Source organism: Urocitellus parryii, chromosome 7, assembly GCF_045843805.1.
Source record: "Urocitellus parryii isolate mUroPar1 chromosome 7, mUroPar1.hap1, whole genome shotgun sequence".
NCBI classification, from domain to species: Eukaryota; Metazoa; Chordata; class Mammalia; order Rodentia; family Sciuridae; genus Urocitellus; species Urocitellus parryii.
Genome location: NC_135537.1, coordinates 43,822,810 through 43,844,502, shown reverse-complemented (window position 1 = coordinate 43,844,502; position 21,693 = coordinate 43,822,810). Strand labels below are relative to the sequence as shown.

Sequence of the window (21,693 nt, the reverse complement as noted above, 5' to 3'; positions counted from 1 at the left end):
CGATTAAAACTAGAGCAGACTAGGTTAAGAGCCCCCTGAAACCAGCTTATACTATGGTGTGAAAGAGCAGGTTTGTGCATCTAAATCCTCTGGGCTCAGGGATGGCAATAGCTGGCTCAGATCAAGTTAGTGAGAGAAAAAAAGACAGAAAGAAAGAAAGGAAGGAAGGAAGGAAGGAAGGAAGGGAGGGAGGGAGGGAGGGAGGGAGGGAGGGAGGGAGGGAGGAAGGAAGGAAGGAAGGAAGGAAGGAAGGAAGGAAGGAAGGAAGGAAGGAAGGAAGGACAGCAGATTTGAAGGACTTGAAGTGAAATTAACAGCACCATTGAATGGGCATGGTGGGAACTCAGGGCAGAGTCTAAGGATTTGAGCTTAAATGTCTGGGATAATTATTCCATGAACATAAGAGGGAGAGACAAGTGAGAGATGATTTCTTAGGTCATGAGAAGGCAAACTACTTTTTCAGATTCATTATTTCAAGGTATAATAAGATACCCAGACAGAAATACCCAGTTAATAGGAAAGAAGCCAGGCTAACAGGTTATAAGTTGTAAATGCTAACTTCACACAAATGAAAACTCAGGTCCTAAGGATGGGAAAGTCTTATGAAAAGGAGATTCTGTCAAACAGTCAGGTGAAGGGGAGATGACTGTAAAGAGCTCCAGTCCCTCTGACAGGGCATCTTTGTTAAATTTGCATTGGCCACTTATGGAACAAATACCTAAACTGTGAGCTCATTGTAGATCAACAACTCTCCTTTCTTTTTCATTAATTGACATGTGAATTGAAATGAAAAAACATTGACTATGAAAATGACTTTTCTAATGTTGGAAGTCCTGGAAATTCAGGATCCCTTTTTGAAGACGAAACCCTATTAAAATATAAAGATTCTTTTGTTATAAATTTAGATTCCTTTAAAGAGTAGCCAAACTCTTTTTAAAGGGGTTTTGAAATTCTTGGCAAAAAAAAAAATGCCTTTATTTGGTGTCTGAAATCCATGCAGTTACTTTTAAAGAAATGGATCAAACTTAGGTCATAGCTTTTTTTTTTTTTTCTCTCTTTTTTTCCAATTCTAAATTCAGGTATTGTCACAGCTCTTTCTTTCCCAGACTTCTGTCTCCCTCCCTTCCTATGAGGAGGTTTTATTCCAAGAACTGTCTGGGAGGCTTGCTAAAAGTACAAGGGGATGGTTTTCAGCCCTGGGCTCCAGCTGCGTGGAGCTCAGCATGAGCCATCTTAACGAGTGAGAAGCAGTCCAAGTCCAGTTTTCTTCTACAACTTATTCTGTACTGTGCCGAATTAGTTTTGTAGAGGAAAACTACCCAATTTTGCCAAACAGTGGCCAAGTGCATGTCATCTCACTGCTGACTGCCTTGTTTCCCGCAGTTGTTAGCTCTGGGTTTGATCTCCCCATTAAAAAGCAGTGTGCCTGCAGTGGAACATATGCTGCCTTTTCTGTCCATTAAGTATTTATGACAAATTCTTTCTACACTGTAAACCAAGCCCGATTCCATTTATGTGGCAGAAAAAACAACACTTGTTTTTGCCTGCAAGTTTCTTCAGGTTTTCCTTCTGTCCTTTCTGGTCTCTGTATTTATGGGCTGTCCTGAGGTTCTACCTTAGATTTTACTTGAATGCTGCAGAAAACTCCTTTAATGTTAAACAAAACAGGGACAAAGACAACAATAAAACCTCTTCCTTCTTCATGAAGTCTTCAGAGTATCATCATCAGACCCTAGGACATCCTCACATCAAGGGGAGTAATTAAAGACCTCACACTTACGCCATTTGTTTTAAGCTTTTCATACCTTAGATCAAAGAAGGTAGAACTGAAAAGTGTACCTGAGATAGTGTCAGGAAAATATTCAGGGAAATTACCATGTCACAGTTTCCATCTGTTGAATGATGTTTTAATATTAAATTCATATCTATATATCTATATTATTATTTAATTTTTCCTTCATGAAAATGTTATGACTTAGATAGGGCATGAATTCAGCCACTCATTTGTTTGATCTTTATTGAGTATCTACTGGCACTATTCGGACAGTGGGAATATGGCAGTGACCCAAACTGGTAGGATCTTTGGTATCTGGAGAGAGAGACGAACAAACAAATATAAGAAACAAGGTAAAATCAGATAAGGGATGCTGTGAAGGAGAAGTATGGCAATAGGATCAAGATGGAAGGTGGAACTCTCAAAGTGAGTGGTCTAAGAAGTCTCTCTAAGGAGGTTACATTTGAACTGAGATAGGAATGAGATGCAGCAGTTAGAGGAAGTGCTCAGAATGGAGAATTTAAGGCAGAATGGACGATAAATGTGAATCCCATACAAGTTAAATCATTCACCTAAAGTCCCACCACAGGAGAGCCACACAGAGCAACATAGCTTCATTATTAACAAGCTCTGTTATTCCAGATAGCCTGAATTTCTAGAACTTTCAACTGACTTCATTTGAAAGAATTATGGTGTGTAATTCTCACTTGGAAGAAATGCTTTACATTCATAGAATGAAGTTCTGTGGTTTCATGGGCGGGGGGCACTATTATTAGCCATTGCTAATCATAGAAGATGCTGAGGTCTTTATAGAAGTCCTAGGTTTTTAGTGAATATCAAAAGTATTCTCATTTACTTTTTAATTGACTTTCTTTTTTAATAAAGCCATATTTATGCTGTTCTGTAAATACATTATAACAATAGACTAATCATCTATAATGACTTCCCAAGAAATACAGAAATGTGGCAGCACTCACAGCCAAAGAAACCACCTGTTAGGTCTAGTCATTCTTTTTTTTAACCTTTCTAAGCTTCGCTTCTCCGTTTTCTTGTACCTCTCTCCTACACTTAGCTCTCTAATGATATCACAGAAGTAAAGTTAAAGCAATAATGAGTTGAACATATCTGAAATATATCCTTGCAATTGATAAGTGGGCACAAGAAGTCTTCACTGAAACAGCTCAGTTTTTAATATATCAGAATTTTTTCATCTCCTTTCAGAGAATGAGGTTCATTTGGTTCAATATTGGCCATGAACGAACTACCATATGAATATATGATGTTGATTTCAACTATTTTATTTCTGGTTTTGACCCCTGCATTTCTTCCTCTAACTGAAGGATCTCAAACTGGAACCACTGGAAGAAGAAATTATTGACGGGAATACTAAATCTGTAAGTACATTTCCAGGTCAAAATTTTAGAGATATGTATTTTTAAGATATGATTTAACTTCTTCAAAAACTATTTACTATCTCAGTGAAAAACTGAAAAAGTAAGTAACACATGGACATGTTTGATTTCGCATGGCTAAATTGTGATTTGTGGAAACCTAATATGTACTTCAGAAAAGGTCTCAATGAACCAAGTCTTCTGCCCATCTGCTCTAACTCAGAACACAAACAGAGTCTTCAAAGGAAGCCCTGGGGATTCTCAGAAAAGTTTACTAATGGTTACTATCATTAGAATCCTGAACATGTGCACACTTTCCCCTGACATAAGATATTTTTTTTTCACATGGTCAGTATTTGTATGAAGACAAGGATGTGGTCTGTGTTCATTCATCAGGAGCCCTGGGTTTTAAAGTGATTGAGTTCAGTGGGGAAGCAAAAATGGGGTGTGGAAAACCAAGAAGAGCCAGTTTGTGCAATCTATAGACACAGGAACTGGTAATCTTGTGATCATGTGTTTGTTATCATCTCATAGGTCTGCAGGGAGGAAAAACTATACTCCAGTCAAGAAGAAATGACCATGACTTTTCTTTATTGAAAGAGATAATGATCTATTTTTAAATAATTTCCTAACGTGAGACTATTTCCTCTATGGGAGAAAAAAATAATTTCACAGTTGTTTGTGAGAGGTGGCAGCCATGCCATTTGCTGGCCTTGACACAAGGGAGGCCACTGCCACTTCTAAAAGATCAACACATCTATCATTATTGATTCAGGGATACATACACTAAGAAAAATAGAAGTAGACAAAGTGATTTAGTTGCCAATACTGTTTAGAAGCAGGAAGGGATATTCCTTAACTATCTTCAACCATTTATAGAGGTAGAGGTAAACTAATTATGCTCTTTGGCATTAGATACATAATAACAGTTCTTTTTCTCAGAATTACCAATAAGATATTTGTCAAAAAATATGTTATCATTTCTTAGATGTATTACATATGTTACTATCAATCCCTATAAAAATTCTTACATTCAGTTTTCCATTTTTCACTATTATTTCACAGCTAGTACTAATAATCGTACCCCATTAAGTATTTAGAGATCAATCCTGGGGCCAAAAACCAGTTTTACAATTTATTGACTGTAGAGATTATTCCTTTTCCATTACTGAATGCCTGAGAATTTGAAAAACAAATTCCACATTAGAAAGCAAAAAATAAATCTGCTTTACATTTGGGGGTTTGGGGATCTTGGGGGGTACCAGAGATTGAACTCAGGGACACTAAACCACTGAGCCCCATTTTCAGATCTATTTTGTACTTTATTTAAGCAGTGAGTTGCTTAGCACCTCAAATTTGTTAAGGCTGGCATTGAACTCTCCATCCTCCTGTGTCACTGTCCAAAGCTGCTGGGATTACAGGCATGCACCACCATGCCCAGCAACATTTTGTTTCTTAAAAGCTAATCTTCACTGAGCTTTTACTATGTGCCAATTCAAGGCTGACCACCCACACATACACCTCACTTAATCCTCTCAGTGGCTGAATAAGGTGCTGTTATGGTTGACCTCAGTTTATAGATGAAGAAATTAAAGTCCAGAGAGGCTTGAATACTAGAGCTGAGCCCCAGCTGTCCAACACCTACACTCATCACCCCCTCGTCTCACTTCCTACCCAAGTGTTCAGTAGATTTCTAGCCACTCCAGTGCAGTTGCTCTTTGCTAGTGAAGTTGTGAACTAACAGGATTGTTCCATGAGATTTCCCAAATGAGAGCAGAACAGATTATTCAGTAAGCTTGTTTGAACACATAGTGAAAGTCCTGAACCCTAGCAGCTGCCATACCTAGTGTTCTGAACAATGAACCATTATATAATGATGAGTCTAGGATATGATTTCCTTTTTTAAGCCCACTTATTTTTTTTTCCTCAGCACAGAAAAAGGGAAGTGACACTAAACTGCAAACCTGTTACGGACAAGATCTTTGTATACATTATTCTATCTAATCTTCCCAGACTTAGCGCTAAAAATGCCACTGTTTCAATTTTATGTATCAGAAGACTTAAGATGAAAGATTAAGTAACTTGTTCAAGGTAAAAGTGAAGCCAGTTCTTTTTAAGTTATACCTCTTGCTCTTGAGAAAGAAGAAAGGAGAGAAAGGATGAGATGCTGGGGGTAGAGAGAAATTGTGCAGTGCCCTTGAGTTTTCAGGGCCACCTCAAATTCTCTTCTAGAATGAATAAATATATAAAATTTATTACGCAATCATAGTTGATGGTGAAAAGAAAGAGAAATCTTTTATTTCTTTGTTCTACAAATAACTTGTGCCAGGTCTGGTGAGAGGATCTGCAGATAAAATGGTAAATATGTCTGGGAAACAAACTAAAAGGAAATACAGGCAATTAAATAAGAATCTGTACTAAAATGTGATGAAAGTTGCTATGGAGAAGTATATCTTTGCACAGCAGGAAGACACAATCTAAACTAGGGGTCCAGAGAATGCTTTCAGAAACCAGAAAGAATATGTGGGATTTTTGAAAAATTATATATAGGTATGTGTATGTATCACATTGACTTGTTCTAACATTGTACCAAAAGAACACTATAGTAATATATAAAAACATAAAAATGTTCCAAATTATTAAAAGTAAGTATATTATAAAGACCACAACTTTGTTACTTCACAATATTATTTTTGCTATAGACTAATAGGAAATAAACATACATAAGGGAGAAATCTGAATCCGAAGGTCCCTAAGCCATGATTTTAATACTTGTTGAAAATTTAGGGACAGTTTATAGTCTTGAAGATGTCAAGCAGTAAGCAGTAGGTGTGAATCAACTAGAGGTAAAGGTGAGTTTCTTAAAGGAATCACCCAAACCAGAACAAGCACCGGGGTCTGGCCAATTGATCTACCTGGATCTTTTCTGTCTATTACCATTGTGTGCCTTGTATGGCACTTCTTACCAAAGAACTCTTGGGACATGATGATCACTTTCCAGATTAGTTCTATATTCAAAAGGAGTTTTTGGAGGGAAATGGATGGCATTAGAGCAGATTATGCTAAGTGAAGCTAGTCAATCTTTAAAAAACAAATACCAAATGACTCCTTTGATATAAGGGGAGTAAACAAGGACAGGGTAGGGACGAAGAGCTTGAGAAGAAGATTTACATTAAACAGGGATGAGAGGTGGGAGGGAAAGGGAGTGAGAAGGGAAATCGCATGGAAATGGAAGGCGATCCTCAGGGTTATACAAAATGACATATAAGAGGAAAGGAGGGGTAAGACAAGATAATACAAATGGAAGAAATGATTTACAGTAGAAGGGGTAGAGAGAGAAAAGGGGAGGGGAGGGGAGGGGAGGGGGGATAGTAGAGAATAGGACAGACAGCAGAATACATCAGACACTAGAAAGGCAATATGTCAATCAATGGAAGGGTAACTGATGTGATTCAGCAATCTGTATACGGGGTAAAAGTGGGAGTTCATAACCCACTTGAATCAAACCGTGTAATATGATGTATTAAGAACTATGTAATGTTTTGAACTACCAATAATAAAAATAAATAAATAAATAAATAAATAAAATAAAAAATAAAAGTCATGATGATTTTAAGCAAGGTTTGAGCACATTCTTGTGCTTTTCAGAAACTCAAACTTTTCTTTACACATTGCTGTCTACACCAAAAGAGTTTATCACTGGTACAAATCTAATATTTATTGGTGCCTCACCACCCTTATCAAGCCAGTATATAATGTCTTGTGAAGTTAATTAATTCCACCATAGCCCTTAAGTGTTTGGGGCTATTGCCAACTAACGTATTGGGGACTATCAAAACATGGTCTTGCTTTGCAATACTTGTTAAAAGATTCAGTTAGAAGCTACAGGAAAGGTTGTGATAACTCTGAAGACATACTTGGAACACAATTTTAAGTGTAGTAAATAGAGCTAGTAACATTAAAAAAGTAAGTTGCATTTAAGATATCTGTCTTCCAAGATTAAAACAGGTGACATTTCTTGAAATGTCCCAAGAAATCAAAAGTAGATGCCTTATGCTATTGGCAAGTACAATTCTGCGAACACGGTTAAGCTCAAGAAATTCCAAGCATTTCATCGTATTTCCAGTGCAACAAATTTCCATAAGGTAAACAATAAAGGTATACTACCCTTCTATAGCAGAGAAGCAAAAATGTAGCATCATGAAAGAATATCTTACCATGGAAGAGTGCTCTGGGATACCAGAGCACTGGTATCTTGGGATACCAGATTTTGATAAGCTTTCAGGCTGTATATTTGACAGAGGAGATATTCCAAAATGCCAATAAGACAGCAGGACTCTTTCCCTGTATCTCCCAACCTCATAACCCACAACTCAAAAGGCTCTGCTTGTGGGCTGTTTTTGTGGCTCAGTGGTAGAGTGCTCGCTTAGCATGTGCGAGGCCCTGGGTTCAATCCTCATAAAAATAAATAAAGGTATTGTGTACAACTACAACTAAAAAATAAATATTAATAAAAAGGCTCCACTATAAAAAGTCAAACTTAGGCAGATTATCTGTGCCTCACAAATTTATGTCTTGTGTAAAAATCTGAGGAATGGAGGACAGAGATATGACTTGTTTAGGATGCAAAGTAAAATCTAGAAACCAAGTGTTTAAATTTTCCAAATCATACTCTCAACAATATGTGTAAATGAGAAAATTAGTTAGCTATTGCTGTATAATAACCCACCCTAAACATTTTTATGGCTTAAAACAATAACCACAATTTTGCAGGTTAAAAATCTAACCTGGGATCAATGGAATGGTTCATATGGTTTCAATGGCCTTTTTTAGGTATCTGTAGTCAGCTGCACGTCGGTTCTGCTGATCTTGATGGAGTTTTCACATATGTGTAGGGTCTTTGCTCTGCTCTATGTGGTTGTTAATTTTCTAGTACCAGGGTTGGCAAATAGCAGCCCACCACCTGTTTTTGTACATAAAGTTATATTAGAATTCAGCCATCCCCATTTGTTTATATACTGTCACTCTACAATAGCAGACCCATATCATTACAACAGGAAACAGGTAATATTTACTATCTGTCCATTTACAGAAAAAGTTTCCTGATCCCTCTTCTGGCAGGTGTTGTTTACATGACAGTCTCAGGGATCCAAGAGAAAGAGTAGAAACTAATAGGTCTCTTGGACACTAAACTTGAAACTGGAACACTGTCAGTTCTGCTACATTCTATCAGCCAAAGGCATTTAGAAAGCTAACCCAGATCTAAGGGGTGGGGGTAGAATCCATGTCTTAATGACAGAAGCAGGAAATTCACACTTCAAAGAGCTTGGGTTCAACTCTTTGAATATTAAATGATTCTGGCCATTTTTACAGCCCATCTCATGGATCACATAAGTATTGCCTTCAGATTAAAGGAATTATGGTGGTTTGGTGGATATATTTATATATCTCATTAGGAAAGCCCATGAGAACCAGCTGTAACATTATTAATCACAAATGCCTAACTAAGAAATCTGTGCTGATTTCTTTGCAAAGGACATATTCACATCATTTTTGCAGAGATTAACTTTAACCCTGCTTAGTTCGTAATATTAAAACCCAGGGCTTGGGAGAGTTTACAGGGGGCAGATTGTTTACCACAGAACATTAGGAGATAATTATAGGCTTGTATTTTCTGGATCTTGAAAGAAAATTAAACAAGCTTAGTTAACTTGTTGAACCCATCCAAGTAGACTTTGGAAATAAATGGATCCAAACACAGAGAATGGTTCTGATACAACAAAAGTTTGTTCCTTGTCCAATAAACAGTCCACAAAACAATTAAGAGCTCCCAAGGTCCTCTGATCTGTGGCTAGCCCACCCCTCAGTTAGATCTTCATCCATCCAGCAAAAAGGAAAGAAAAGAATGCAGATGAGGCTCTAATCCTTACATCTTGGCTCAACAGTAGCACACAGAATGTCTGGTGACCAGATTACAATCAAACAATTACATTATTATTTGCTGGGAAGGATGTAATACAGAGTCCAGCAGCATACCTAAATAAGAATGAGCATACTTGGAATCTGACACGTTGCACCTTCTGATCACCAAATATTCATTTGCATCCTTCTTTTCACATATAGAGCACATACAGACCCCTCCTCAAGGGAGATCACCCAAAGTTTCCTACTGTTAATATTTCTAGCTCAAAATCTAGTCTTTGGATGATGTTTAATCTTCTTTGTAAGGTTAGGATGCAGTCCCTTGAGGTCTGACAAACTAATGAAGAACAAGGTAAGTTATCCCTCCCCACCACACACACACACACACACACACACACACACACACAGAGAGAGAGAGAGAGAGAGAGAGAGACAGAGACAGAGAGAGACAGAGAGACAGAGAGACAGAGAAAGAATACACAATGATAAAACTGGGCCATGATGAATTTCATAAAAACTGCCATTCAGAAAAGGGATGAATGGGAAACAGCATTCACTGGTTGATTGCAATGATGAATTCATGCTGGGAAGGTATTTTTCAGTGGGGAGATCTATGATTAGACACTGGATCTCTATTCTGGGAGGACCCCTGCTGCCATTGTTCTTACTGCCAAAGATTCTTCCTGGTCCATTATCCTCCATGACCATCTGAAACAGCCCACTGGGGAGAACTACCCCTCTTGGTGGAGGTGGGGATGCTTTATTCATAGCCTGCTTACTGCTCATATATACCCATGGACCCAAACATAATATTAAGGCATGAACAGACAAAGAATTCTAAGATTGAGGTCAAGCTTTAACAACACAGTCATCTCAAAAATTTGGTAGACTTCTGGTCAATTTACAATTTACCACACCTAATGTTACTACTTAAGTTTTCTGGCCTGGTTTATTCTTTTATTAAGCCCTTTGAGGATGAGATTCTATCTTGATCCATCACTGTATACCCAGAACCCAGCACCTAGTTACCTGTCACAAAGTGGAAACATTTGTTGAAATGCACCGCATGCCTAACATAGTGACTGCAGTAAAAATGGTGTTCAACAAATAGCTATTAACATGAAGTGATAAATTCACTGAAATGGGAGATAATAGGCCAGGGGTTTATGCTAGCTCTTATGCTAAATGGCTGATAATACTTTGAAAATGATTTTCTTTATATTCAAGATTTGCATTGTTGTTTTTATTTTTTTACTTTTGTGATTGATGCCAATTCTTATACTTATTTGCACTTTCATTTTTTTTTTTTTTTTGCAAACCTTGAAGAAAAAGAAAGGGCTAATGTTGAAATCTAAAATTCCATTAGAAGTACCCAGGAAGATCTTTAGGCAAATCTTCAAACTACAATTGCTGTAATGGTAATAGGATGTTATGGAAGCAGGTGGCATCCAACCCAGTGTGATCCATTAAACAGGGCCTCTATGTAATGTCATGGCATTTTGAACAGGACCTCTTGTAAGTGGGTTATATGTTTGTGAACCCCTGTTAATAGTTGATGCACCATTGCAAATGCATCAGTAAACACTTGTTTTTGAAATTTGATTGTTTGTAATGATTGTTACAATATGTCTAATATCATAAAAATCTAAGAAGCTGGAGCTTTGCAGCATACAATAGGATTTCTCTGTTTATTTATGCAAGTGATTCTAGGCCAATGTTTATATCCTGGCTGCACATTAGAACTTAAATTTTTAAAATATCAGTGCCTGGGTCCCATTCCAGAAATTCTGACATAAAAGTAATTTTAAAATCTTCCCAATGATCCTAATTGCATCACTGCTTTTAAAAGGAAGATGCATTATTTCTTTACCTTCTGTTACTAAAGGCAAGAAAAAGTCCCCCTATATTACAGCCTTGTTATAATTTTTTACTTGGAATGGTCATGAGCTTCCTCAGTCACACTTTTGGATGATGGTTGTTGGCTTTGTGAGGAGGGTAGGATGGACATCAGGGGTCAGCTTGAATGAGGCTCTGACAGACACCTCAGTAACCTCTCCCTTTCCTCACCAGCATATCATGCTCGTGCAGCGTCAGATGTCTGTGATAGAAGAGGATTTGGAAGAATTCCAGCTGGCTCTGAAACACTACGTGGAGAGTGCTTCCGCCCAGAGTGGCTGCTTGCGGTAAGTGCCCCTGCACAGGACCTTGACTGACCCTGCCCCGCCAGGTGAAAGCTTTTCCCACTTTAGATGAGGGTGCAGCCCAGAAGACAAGCATTTGAAAATCTTTATTTTAAATTATGCTGAGTCTCCAGCCCTCTGGGTAATGCCCTTTGCAGAGTTTAACTGGGTATTTTCTTTTTGATCATTGGACCCTGCTTTGATTTAATCATTAAGGGCATCAAGGGACATCAGATGGAGAACTATTTGAATGAGGAGTTTCAAATAGACTGAAATTCAGCCAGCATTCATTTAACTTCATCTCTGTAGATGTGGTCTCAACTCGGGGGCATCAAGCCTTGAATGCAGCATGCCCTGTGGACTCATGACTATTTCCACCATCGTGAAATTGCAGGGGTCTCTGAGGCCACGCAAGAGGCCCAGGAGAGGGAAGCAGACTGTGTGGGGGAGTAAGAGAGTAGATCTTGATTATTTCACAAAAGCAGCAGTGGCTTTTTCCTCTCTTCTTTCCACGGCCACTACTCTACTCTAGCTCAGGCTTCTATTTTCTGAGGCTACTAAAATATACTATCCCTCATCTTGAGTTTTTCTGTTCCAATCTGTCCAATAAACAGCTACTAAAATAATTTCCCAGAAGCAGTTACAGTATTTCCTTAATCAGGAACCTGCAGTGACTCTCAAACGAATATTAGACTCTTATCAAATGCTGTTTGTCCTGACCTTATGTTTACCCCGTCAACAGACCCAGGAATCCGTATCACTGCCATCAATTGTTCCCCTTACCTAAAAAACACTGTCTTACCTATACCTGTGTGGCTGTCTATTGACTTTCCAGCATAATCTGTTCATTCTTACTGTGCCTTAGATCTGGTCACTCACCCTTCCAGAGATGTGTACCCAGCCGCAGGTCTCTGCAGGCCTGTGCTCTGTTTGCAGCTCAGAACCCTGCCCCAACTCACCTGCATTTAGAAAACTTCCTCACCCAAATTTACCCCTACCTTGTGAGCCTGTTAAACTGCATTTCATAATTCTCTTCAAATATTGCATGGGGAAAGCTTTTCAGCAGATGTGTGTTTATGTGGGTGTGCATCTGAGTGTGCGTGTGCATATAAACACGTACTTTATGTCTCTGGGTGCTTCGCTTTTCTTTCCGGTGATTAATTATATTTTATTCATACTACAGCAGAATACTTTCCCAGCTAAGAAATCTGGCTCTGGAATTAAACACAGGATTGCCCTAGTTTTGTGATTTGGGAAAATACCATTCTTGGCTCTCAGCCTCAGTTTTCTCATGAAGAGCCCCATGAGATGGCTGTGAGCATGGGGAGAGATAGTTCCATACCTCCCACCACTGAAGACATGGAACATGAGCAGGGTCACTGTACTGTTGTTTCTGTGCTGATCCCTCTGAGTATTTTCTCAGTGTCATTAACAGCTCCCATCTCCCCAGCAGTCCCTTTATTACAAGACACAGGAAATTCTGAGCTTCCATTATTGTGTTATCCTACTTCACATCAGTCTCAGAATGTCACAAATGAAAAACCACAATTCTAGTCCTTTTAGTTAAGTAACTAGATATTTACCAATGTGGACAGACATAGTTTTTAAAATCAAATATTTGGAAAATGCAAAAGGAGGCCATGTATACTTTCCACAGTGTAAAGTGCAGAAAGCAGAATTCAGTAAACTCTTTTTTGGTTAGTAAGGATATGAAGAAGGTAAGTCCTTTTCAGTATATCACAGTCTCCAGGGATTGATGAGATGTTTTACAATTATAAAAAGGGCACAAGATTCATTTTTTAAGGTTCAAAAGTACTGTATTAATGTGTGTTGGGAACATGACCTGAAGTCACCAGAATGGCCCCAGGGAGAGGAAAACAGACTGTGGAAGTATGAGAGAGTAGATAGATTTCTGCTGCCTGCTGCAAACTCTGTCCTCTCAATAACCATGAAAAATTGCTCCATCAGCTCCTGCTGTGAAGGAGAGGGGAAGAGAGCATCCTTTTCCTGTAAGATAAATTGACTCAGCTTCTCCTTTTCCTTTGCAAAACTGGTTGGTTTCTTAATGGTTCTCCATTCACTTCTTATTGCTGATGCTTCAGCTAATTTTCCTTTGACTGGAATTACTAGAGTGTAGACTATCAGATGGAATGAGCATCAGAGAATTACCACACTCAATGGAATACGTGGGAACACGTTATGCCAGTGTGCCTGTCTAAAGTCAAGTTTTCAGCTGCCCCCGTTAATCAAATTCCATACCCTACCTGTATCAATTGATGAAAAGTCAAGTGCCATTCATGCCGTCAGTTGTGCTTCATGGGCCCCATTCAGTTGCCTTGTATTTGGCCAACAAAATAAAGCTCGGTGGATTATCAGAGTTTTGCAGTTTCTTCTCTCATAGTATTTAGCTTAGTCTCACCATGGTTAGACATGGAATGCTGCCATCATATACAATAGAAATTACGGAGAACTTACAAAATTTGGCATCTTGTATCCATTGACTTAGTCTTCCCAGCAATCATCAGAGGTATCTATTCCATCTAGCTTAGAAGGAAACAGAGCTCATGTGTGTTAAACAAGTTGCCCAAGTTTGACTCTGAAACCTGTGTTTAATACTTGTCAACATTTGGTCATCTTTAGATATTCTCAAACTGTGGTAGAATACACAATATCCTTCCTGTTCCAATTAACACAAGGTCTTGCTTTCTTAAATTTAGGCAAATGAATTAGAGACATTTTTGCCTCTTACATATTTGACTAGGATACTTGGATGTTTGAGAATTGACAGAAGCTTTGTCATAATAGTCAATTGAGGTTTTAGAAAGCTGTTAATGAAAGACTTCAGCACAGAAGCACATCATTTGTATGAACCAGTGTATAACACACAAAAGCATGTGTCGTGTGCGTGCACACACACAAATCTGATGCTGTTCATCACTTATTTTGTAATCACTAAAGCTGTTCAATCCCTGTTTTGGTGTTGAGGAACTGTGGTATACATGGTATACTTTCAAAACCAGCTTGACACCAGAAAATGAAAGTTTCTGCTTTCAAAGATCTTAGAATCTAATCTCCATTTATGAAGGCAGTGAACAATGAAAACCATGTTCTTGTACTAAAGTTTCATAATTGTTAGACAAAATGATTTCCATAGTCACTCTCAGCTAAAAAGTTCTAGAACTTGAATGTGTTCAAAACTTCATGTCATGAATGTGGATTATATTATTCCAACCAACCCTGAGACATCCTTAAGAACTAATGGGTGTGCATAAAACAATAACCCTCCATCAATAGGTAGATAAAGTAAACTGGTGACCTGAGCTTGATAGGGAGAAGTGAGGGGACTGTCCTATTGTCTTTTCTTCATTAGTTAGGCCCTGTGATTTAAGGTAGAGCACAAACACAGATAGGAGGCTGGAGAGAAAATGAGGGTCCTATAAGCCTCATAAAACCATTAGCACAGAGGAGGAAACAGGTTGAGTAATGGGTTTGAGATGACACAGTTAATCAGCAGTGACGAGTGGTAATTCCATTGGGCCATTCTTTGAACCATTACCATATCACACTGTGATATCTTTAGGCCTTCAAAAACTTTATCATTATGACAAAATTTTGTGAATTTCTTATGATCTCATGGCTAGTCCAGAAAACAAAAGGTTCAGATAGCATGGTAAGTGGATTTTCAGTGTAATAAGTAGTACAAATTAGTTTTCAGGAGAAAGCCGAAGATCCTGAAATGCGAGGCTGAGTATTTTAAACTTTACCCTAAAGCAAATAGACAAAAGCATAGGTGTACATTAATTTGCAGAAATTTTAAGAAATCTTCCCAGTAAAGAGCTCATTCATGAATTCTTGGGATGAGAAAATCACAAATTTCATTTTTAATTCAATACACATGACCCTCTAGTAAAGCTTTGACAAGAAAAATCTAAAGTCGCGGTAGTAACAATATTGACTATATTATGCCTTAATGAACCAAATTGATAAACAACTACCAAAAAACTGAGCACAGGCAAACTAAAGGGGGGAAAAATGATAAAATTCCTGTGTGTGTTTACTGCCACCTGCTGGTCATATTTGGGTAAATCCTAAATCTACATTAACTGTTTTACTGGTAAATTGAAAACCCTTGTTTTCCAAACCCCTCATTTTGCTTTTCACAGATACTTCTAGAATATATTATGAAACATTAGGCTAAAAAAGCTGTATTGTAAGATTTTAAATACATCTTCTTATCTCCCACTCATCAGTTTATGAATGTGTCCCTTCTTTTTTTTTAATTTTTTATTGGTTGTTCAAAACATTACAAAGCTCTTGACATATCATATTTCATACATTAGATTCAAGTGGGTTATGAACTCCCATTTTTACCCCAAATACAGATTGCAGAATCACATCGGTTACACATCCACATTTTTACATAATGCCATATTAGTAACTGTTGTATTCTGCTACCTTTCCTATCCTCTACTATCCCCCCTCCCCTCCCCTCCCATCTTCTCTCTCTACCCCATGAATGTGTCCCTTCTTTATTCCTTTATCACCTCTCACCTAAGTTATCTCACTACCTGCATGACTTCTTCATTCATACTCCACAGTGCCATCAGCAGGATCTTTTAAAACACAACTGAAACTGTGGCATTTTCCCCTCTAATTCCTTCAGTGGCTCCTCCTTGCTACAAGATTAAATCCACAGTCCTGTCTTTTTGGTTAGCCTCCTTTCTTCATTCCTCTAAAACATATTATAGACTTTGACCCACCTTCAAGATCATCAAAGATCTGGAAGGAACAAATTTATCTTCCTCAATTTGAAAAAGCAATTATTGCCAGAAGCAGACTGTTCAGTTTTCTGCAAGCACCTATACAAATGGACAAGATTGTTACATAACACATCTAGAGATGATTAGAAAAATTAGTTTGATTCCAGCAGCTAATTATGCCTTTTCTTTTCCTTTTCAGTATTTCTATACAGAAGCTTTCAAATGAACCCCGCTATATGATTTATGAGTTCTGGGAGAACAGTAGTGTGTGGAACAGGTAAGTTCTAAGCAAGGCTAATTTGTTTCGTGAAGCCAGGGTGGCTATAAACATGGGGAAATTTTGAGACTTGTAAGAAAAGCTTCATTCTGTTTTTCTCATTTTAAAAAGTCTTGACCTTTACCCTGAATCCCACACTATGGGAGTTTATTTGGTGGATTGGAAAACACTTCCCTCTAAGCACAGATACTTCTGGTATTGACCCCCACACTTTGAGTCTTACCATCTTACTGATGCTTTCAGACAATAATAATTTGATAGGGGCAGGGGTGTCTAAGGAAAAGTGGGGGTGATGGTGACATTGGAGCTTCATAATTTCTTTGGTTATTACTTTATAATAAGACTACATTTAATGGCTAAGACCATCATAATTTTCCTAAATGTCTTTAAATACCACAAATAAAGGGGAAAAGTCAAGGCACTGTTTGTCAAAGATGAAAAAAATTAATTTTTAATTGAAAATGATTACCAATAAATAATAAATGTATAATTTGAAAAAATGGAATAAAAGAAATTTTTGCTATTCTGATATAAACAGTTCCAGATGGTTTTAAATGGTATAGAAGATATAGCTCTCCAATAAACCCATGTTGTAAAGGTATTAAATATAGTAGTGGAATTAATTAACACCTGGAAATTCAGTTGATACATATTTCACCTTGAAATTTTATTTTTGTGGATTCAAAAGAAGGCATTTTGAAGGACTGGAGTTAAATCTCAGAGGCAGATCATTTGCCTAGCAAGTCCTGGGCTACATCCCTAGCACTGCAGACAAAACAACAACAACAACAAAAAAAAAAAAAAAAAAAAAAAAAAAACTCATGCTATAATGAAAGCAAAACTATACCAAATAGTATTTTAGTGTTTCGATGTAGGAGGGAGTCTTAAGAGCCATCTATTCAATTCCATGCTTCCAGGCCTACACTATGCAATAGATGGTTTTCATTTCATTTTATTCTCAGTGGATGGAAAATTATCACCCTCTTTTCTTAGTTATACTATTTTTTAAACACCAGTTATGGCCAAAATACTTTATGTTAAAAATTTTTGCAGAAATCACACTTCCTATTGTTTTATCTTCTTGATTTCTGGTGACAATTATTAAATTACTCTTGAGTCTTTGTTAAGCCTAAAAAAAATATTTTAAAAAGTCTCTATCCAGGTTACTTCCTTATCCACATCAATCAAAAGCTTACCATCTTGATTGAATTTGATCTCTGCTGTACTCTATTTTAGGAAAGTTGTAAATAAAAATACAGAGCTTTAACCTGTAATCATTTATACAGCCACCTTCAGACGAATTATAGCAAGACATTCCAAAGAAGTAACGTGGATTTCTTGGAAACTCCAGAACTCACATCTACTATGCTAGTTCCTGGTAATTATACTGGATTCAAAATTCTTGTGTCCTTATGTATTGTCTTATGTTTTTCAAAAATAGTATGTTCTTTTCCATTTACACTTTATCAATGGTGTTCTCTTTATTGTTTCTTTATATATGTTATAATTGGGGATCGGGAAAGGGAAGAAGAGGTATTTGTTGCTTGCCTTTAGTTCTTAGTTGGCCCTATTTGTATTGCTGGCTATATTAAACCTATTATTAGTGGTTTGCTGGTTAACTGTTCATCTTGAAATACAAGTCAAATCATGACATTTAAAAAAATTATTCAAATGCTTTACCATACTATAATTATTATTATAATTTGAAATACAATTAAAAATAAGTGACCCATAGGCTAGAGATTAGAAATATTTTTATTATAATAGAATAACTTAAAATAATTTTTGTAGTTGGGGGAAAGGAGAACTGGAGGAAAGAGAAAGAGGGAAGGTTTGAAATAAAATTGTCTAAGAAGTCTGGTCAAATTTTACTTAAGAACAAAAAATTAATTTGTTAATCTCACCCATCCATTCACAATTATCAAATATACACAAATTTGATATGCACTTTAGTACTGGGATTACTGGGGTGCCTGGTCTATTTACTAGCATGATTGAGCTCTAATTCTGAATGAGCACTGTGCTGGAAGCTAGAGAGGGTACCTATAAAGTGTTCTGTCCAGTCTGACAGGAATATCTGCAAAGAGAATTGTTTGCAGGACAAAACCTGGTTCGGGTCATAAAAGAGAAGTTACCTTTAGAGGTAATAATATGCTTTGTGAACTTAGAGAGTGATTACTACCTATCTAACAGTTTGTAAGGAAGAGAGAGTCTGAATTTTAGGCTGAGAATATGTTATGAAGCATCTGAACAGTAATTAGAGCCATTGAAAATTTCTGAGACAGACAATAGTCATAATTATCTGATGGGAACAAAGACAGATGGACATCATGGGGCAAAAAAAAAAAAAATTAATCAGGGCAACGATCTGTCCCAGGAAAGAAGAGCACCCAAACTAGGTGCTATTGAAAAGTTTGGGACTTCACCTGCAGATAGTTTTTCACAAGTTAACTACAAGACTGAAGGTTGAAGCCTTAGCTTTAGCTTATTCCAGTTGTGGTGAGAAGGTGTGTGACTAAAAACAAAATATCTAAGAGAAATCTAGGAAAATGCCTTTCTGTAAAAGGCTGGTAGAGAAAGAAAAACCTCCTTAATTCAGAAGACTGAGGAGCACCAATCAAAGGAAGAGAATAGATGGAGTAATAATAGATGTCAATAGGCTGGGTACGGTGGTGCACACCTGTAATCCCATCTACTCGGGAGATGAGGAGGAGGATCTCGAGTTCAAAGCCAGCCTTAGCAATTTAGCAAGGCCCTAAGCAACTCAGTGAGACCCTGTCTCCTAATAGAATTTTTTTTAAAAAGCGGGGGTTGGCTGGGGATGTGGCTTAGAGGTTGCGTGCCCCTGGGTTCAATCCCCAGTACCAAAAAAAAAAAAAAGCTGTTAATAGAAGAGTGAAATGCAAGTTTACGTGCTCCTTGGGAGCATGTAGAGTGATTGAGAAAACAGGGCTGAAGATAGAATTTGACAAAATCATGGTTTACAAGAGTAATTTTAATAGAGTGGCAAAAATTTTAAATGACAGATTTTGATGAATTGGGGAACAAATAAAAGTGAGGAAAGTGTAATCTGGAATTAGAGCTGGGTGAGGATACAAGGAGATCAGGTGTGAGTGGCTGCACATTGGCTCTTACAGTTTGAGCCTGAGCTAGGAGTGCATTTACTCTGGTTCTTAAGCATGGGTCCATCTGGCTAGAAAATGGTAGATTTGTAGAATTTTCCCTCACTTTAGAGCTGAAATTTAATCCTCCAATAAGAAAGTTATAAATATGGTTAAAATGTCTGACATGGCTGAATGGACACTTTTGACTCATGCAGTTTCTATTAAAGGGCACCACAACTTGAAGAAAGGTTGCAGGTGGGCAAAGCTGCAAATTATTAAGGAACAGATTTCAGTGACTGCCTTTATCAAAGAAAGTTTTAGCTTAGCTTTAGCTTATTCCAGCTTGAACAGTCTGTTCTAAGTGGGGATTTTCAAAGGCCTAGAACACAAATTAAATCTGTAAACATGACTGCTACAGCCTTTGTAAAAGAATGCAGGAAAACTAGATCTATATCTTATTTATCTTCATATCACCTATTCTAATACAGTATTAGTACTGTGTATAGCACAAAAACAAAGATGCTTCCTAAGTGAAGGAATGAATATGGACTTTGACATAATCATAAATGCACTGCTTTTGGCAAAAAAAAATTTCCCAAAAGTTCTACATTTGTCATTTTAGTATCTGCCATTATATTCATTTTTCAGCTCTCTCAATTCTGAAACCACTGGTTCAGCAAAACAGAAAGAAGGGACAAAGATTGTTCTTAATGGTGTCCTAAGTCCTTCTAGATCAGAAAACACCTGAACACAAATCAAGTAGAAAAAGAGTATAGGAAGGGAGGCTATTGAGTTAACAGTTGAGGGGGATGCTATTTGCAATTATTGGAAATGCAGAGTAATCTGAATTTTTCTGGCCCAACTTCAATCACTTCATCATTACCTTGGATTAACTTTCTGTGTATTATTAGTCAGTGGTTCATAAATTCCATCCTCTTTCAATTTCCTAACTTAGAAAAATTGAGCACAAATAAAACTGGATCAATTCTTGTTCTCTGAACAAAATTCAGTAAAATTTGATGCCTTTTAATTGCTGCTGTATTTGCATTTATTTTCATATCCCATCAATTTCAACAATGATAACTGGAATTTGATAGATCAAAAATAAGTCAGGCTTTTCTAACACAATTTTTAAATCTAACTCAACAAGTCTAACATTTAATGGGGCAGTCCACTCTATTTTCAAATTAAAGATTTTTGTTTTGTTTTGTTTTGGGGGGGTACCAAGGATTGAACTCAGGGGCACTTGACCACTGACCCACATCCCCAGCCCTATTTTGTATTTTATTTCTCTAAAGTCATCACGGTCTCACCTCAGCTTTTGCTGAGGCTAGCTTTGAACTTGCAATCCTCCTGCCTCAGCCTCCTGAGCCACTGGGATTATAGGAGGGCATCCCCGTGCCCAACTAAATTAAAGTTTTATGGTTACAACAGCAGGACATGAACAAAAATCTAGAATTCGAACATAAACATTAGTTATGGGTTTCAATTGCCTTGATTTTTAATACTATTTTTAATAACCAGTTTTGTGCATTTTATGTGATGTATGGTTTTTAAGGTTAATAAAAACAAAATATATATTACCCTCCACATATTTAGACTCAAAATTAAAATCCAAAAGAAAAAAATTTACATTTAAAAACACAAGAGATTTTATTTTTAATTCAGAATTATGACTTTTAATAAGATAGCTTTTTAATTAGTTTACTAGTTTACCTAAGATACATCTCAAGAAATAAGGCAACTAAACCAGACTGCATTCCAGATATAAAAATGTAAATGAAAATATATGTATATGAACACTCAAATGCAAAATGCTGTCAAATGAATCAAACGGGAATACAGCAGTACAGGTACATTAGCTATCACAAACCACTCAGAAAAAAAGTGGGGGGGGGCTTGAAAACTCAGTCTGTGGGGCAGAATATTCCTTGGCATAAGAAAAAGGCCTGTAGTTATGAGACAAGTGGATACATAAGAAAGCAAAATCCCATTGCCAGCAAATTACTTACATAGCTTCAAAAGCACATTCATTCCTTTCTATTTGTGTTTCTCATATCATTCCACCAACCATACTTCTTTGCTTTGGGTTTGTCTTTGGAATATTTATATTCATTGGGGAAAACATTTCCAATGTTAAAATAAAAAATATACTAAAAATATTACTTATAACACTTCCACTTGCTTAAACTCGATTTTCTGAAATTACATACAGAAGTATCTTTCCTAATTCTGTCAGTATTGGGTAGATTAAAATAGCAATATGATTTTTATCATCAGGGCAT

At 37.1% G+C, this 21,693-nt stretch overlaps 1 protein-coding gene across 1 annotated transcript in view; it reads left to right on the top strand.

Moving 5' to 3' along the window:
* The window catches only part of Necab1 (N-terminal EF-hand calcium binding protein 1), a 148,388-nt gene that overhangs the window by 126,373 nt on the left and 322 nt on the right, over window positions 1-21,693 (top strand). Inside the window, exons 9-12 of the mRNA XM_026384955.2 lie at window positions 3,115-3,168; window positions 11,158-11,270; window positions 16,227-16,304; window positions 17,591-17,682. Coding sequence (XP_026240740.1) covers window positions 3,115-3,168; window positions 11,158-11,270; window positions 16,227-16,304; window positions 17,591-17,682 — 337 coding nt within the window. The remainder of the gene's footprint in view (window positions 1-3,114; window positions 3,169-11,157; window positions 11,271-16,226; window positions 16,305-17,590; window positions 17,683-21,693) is intronic.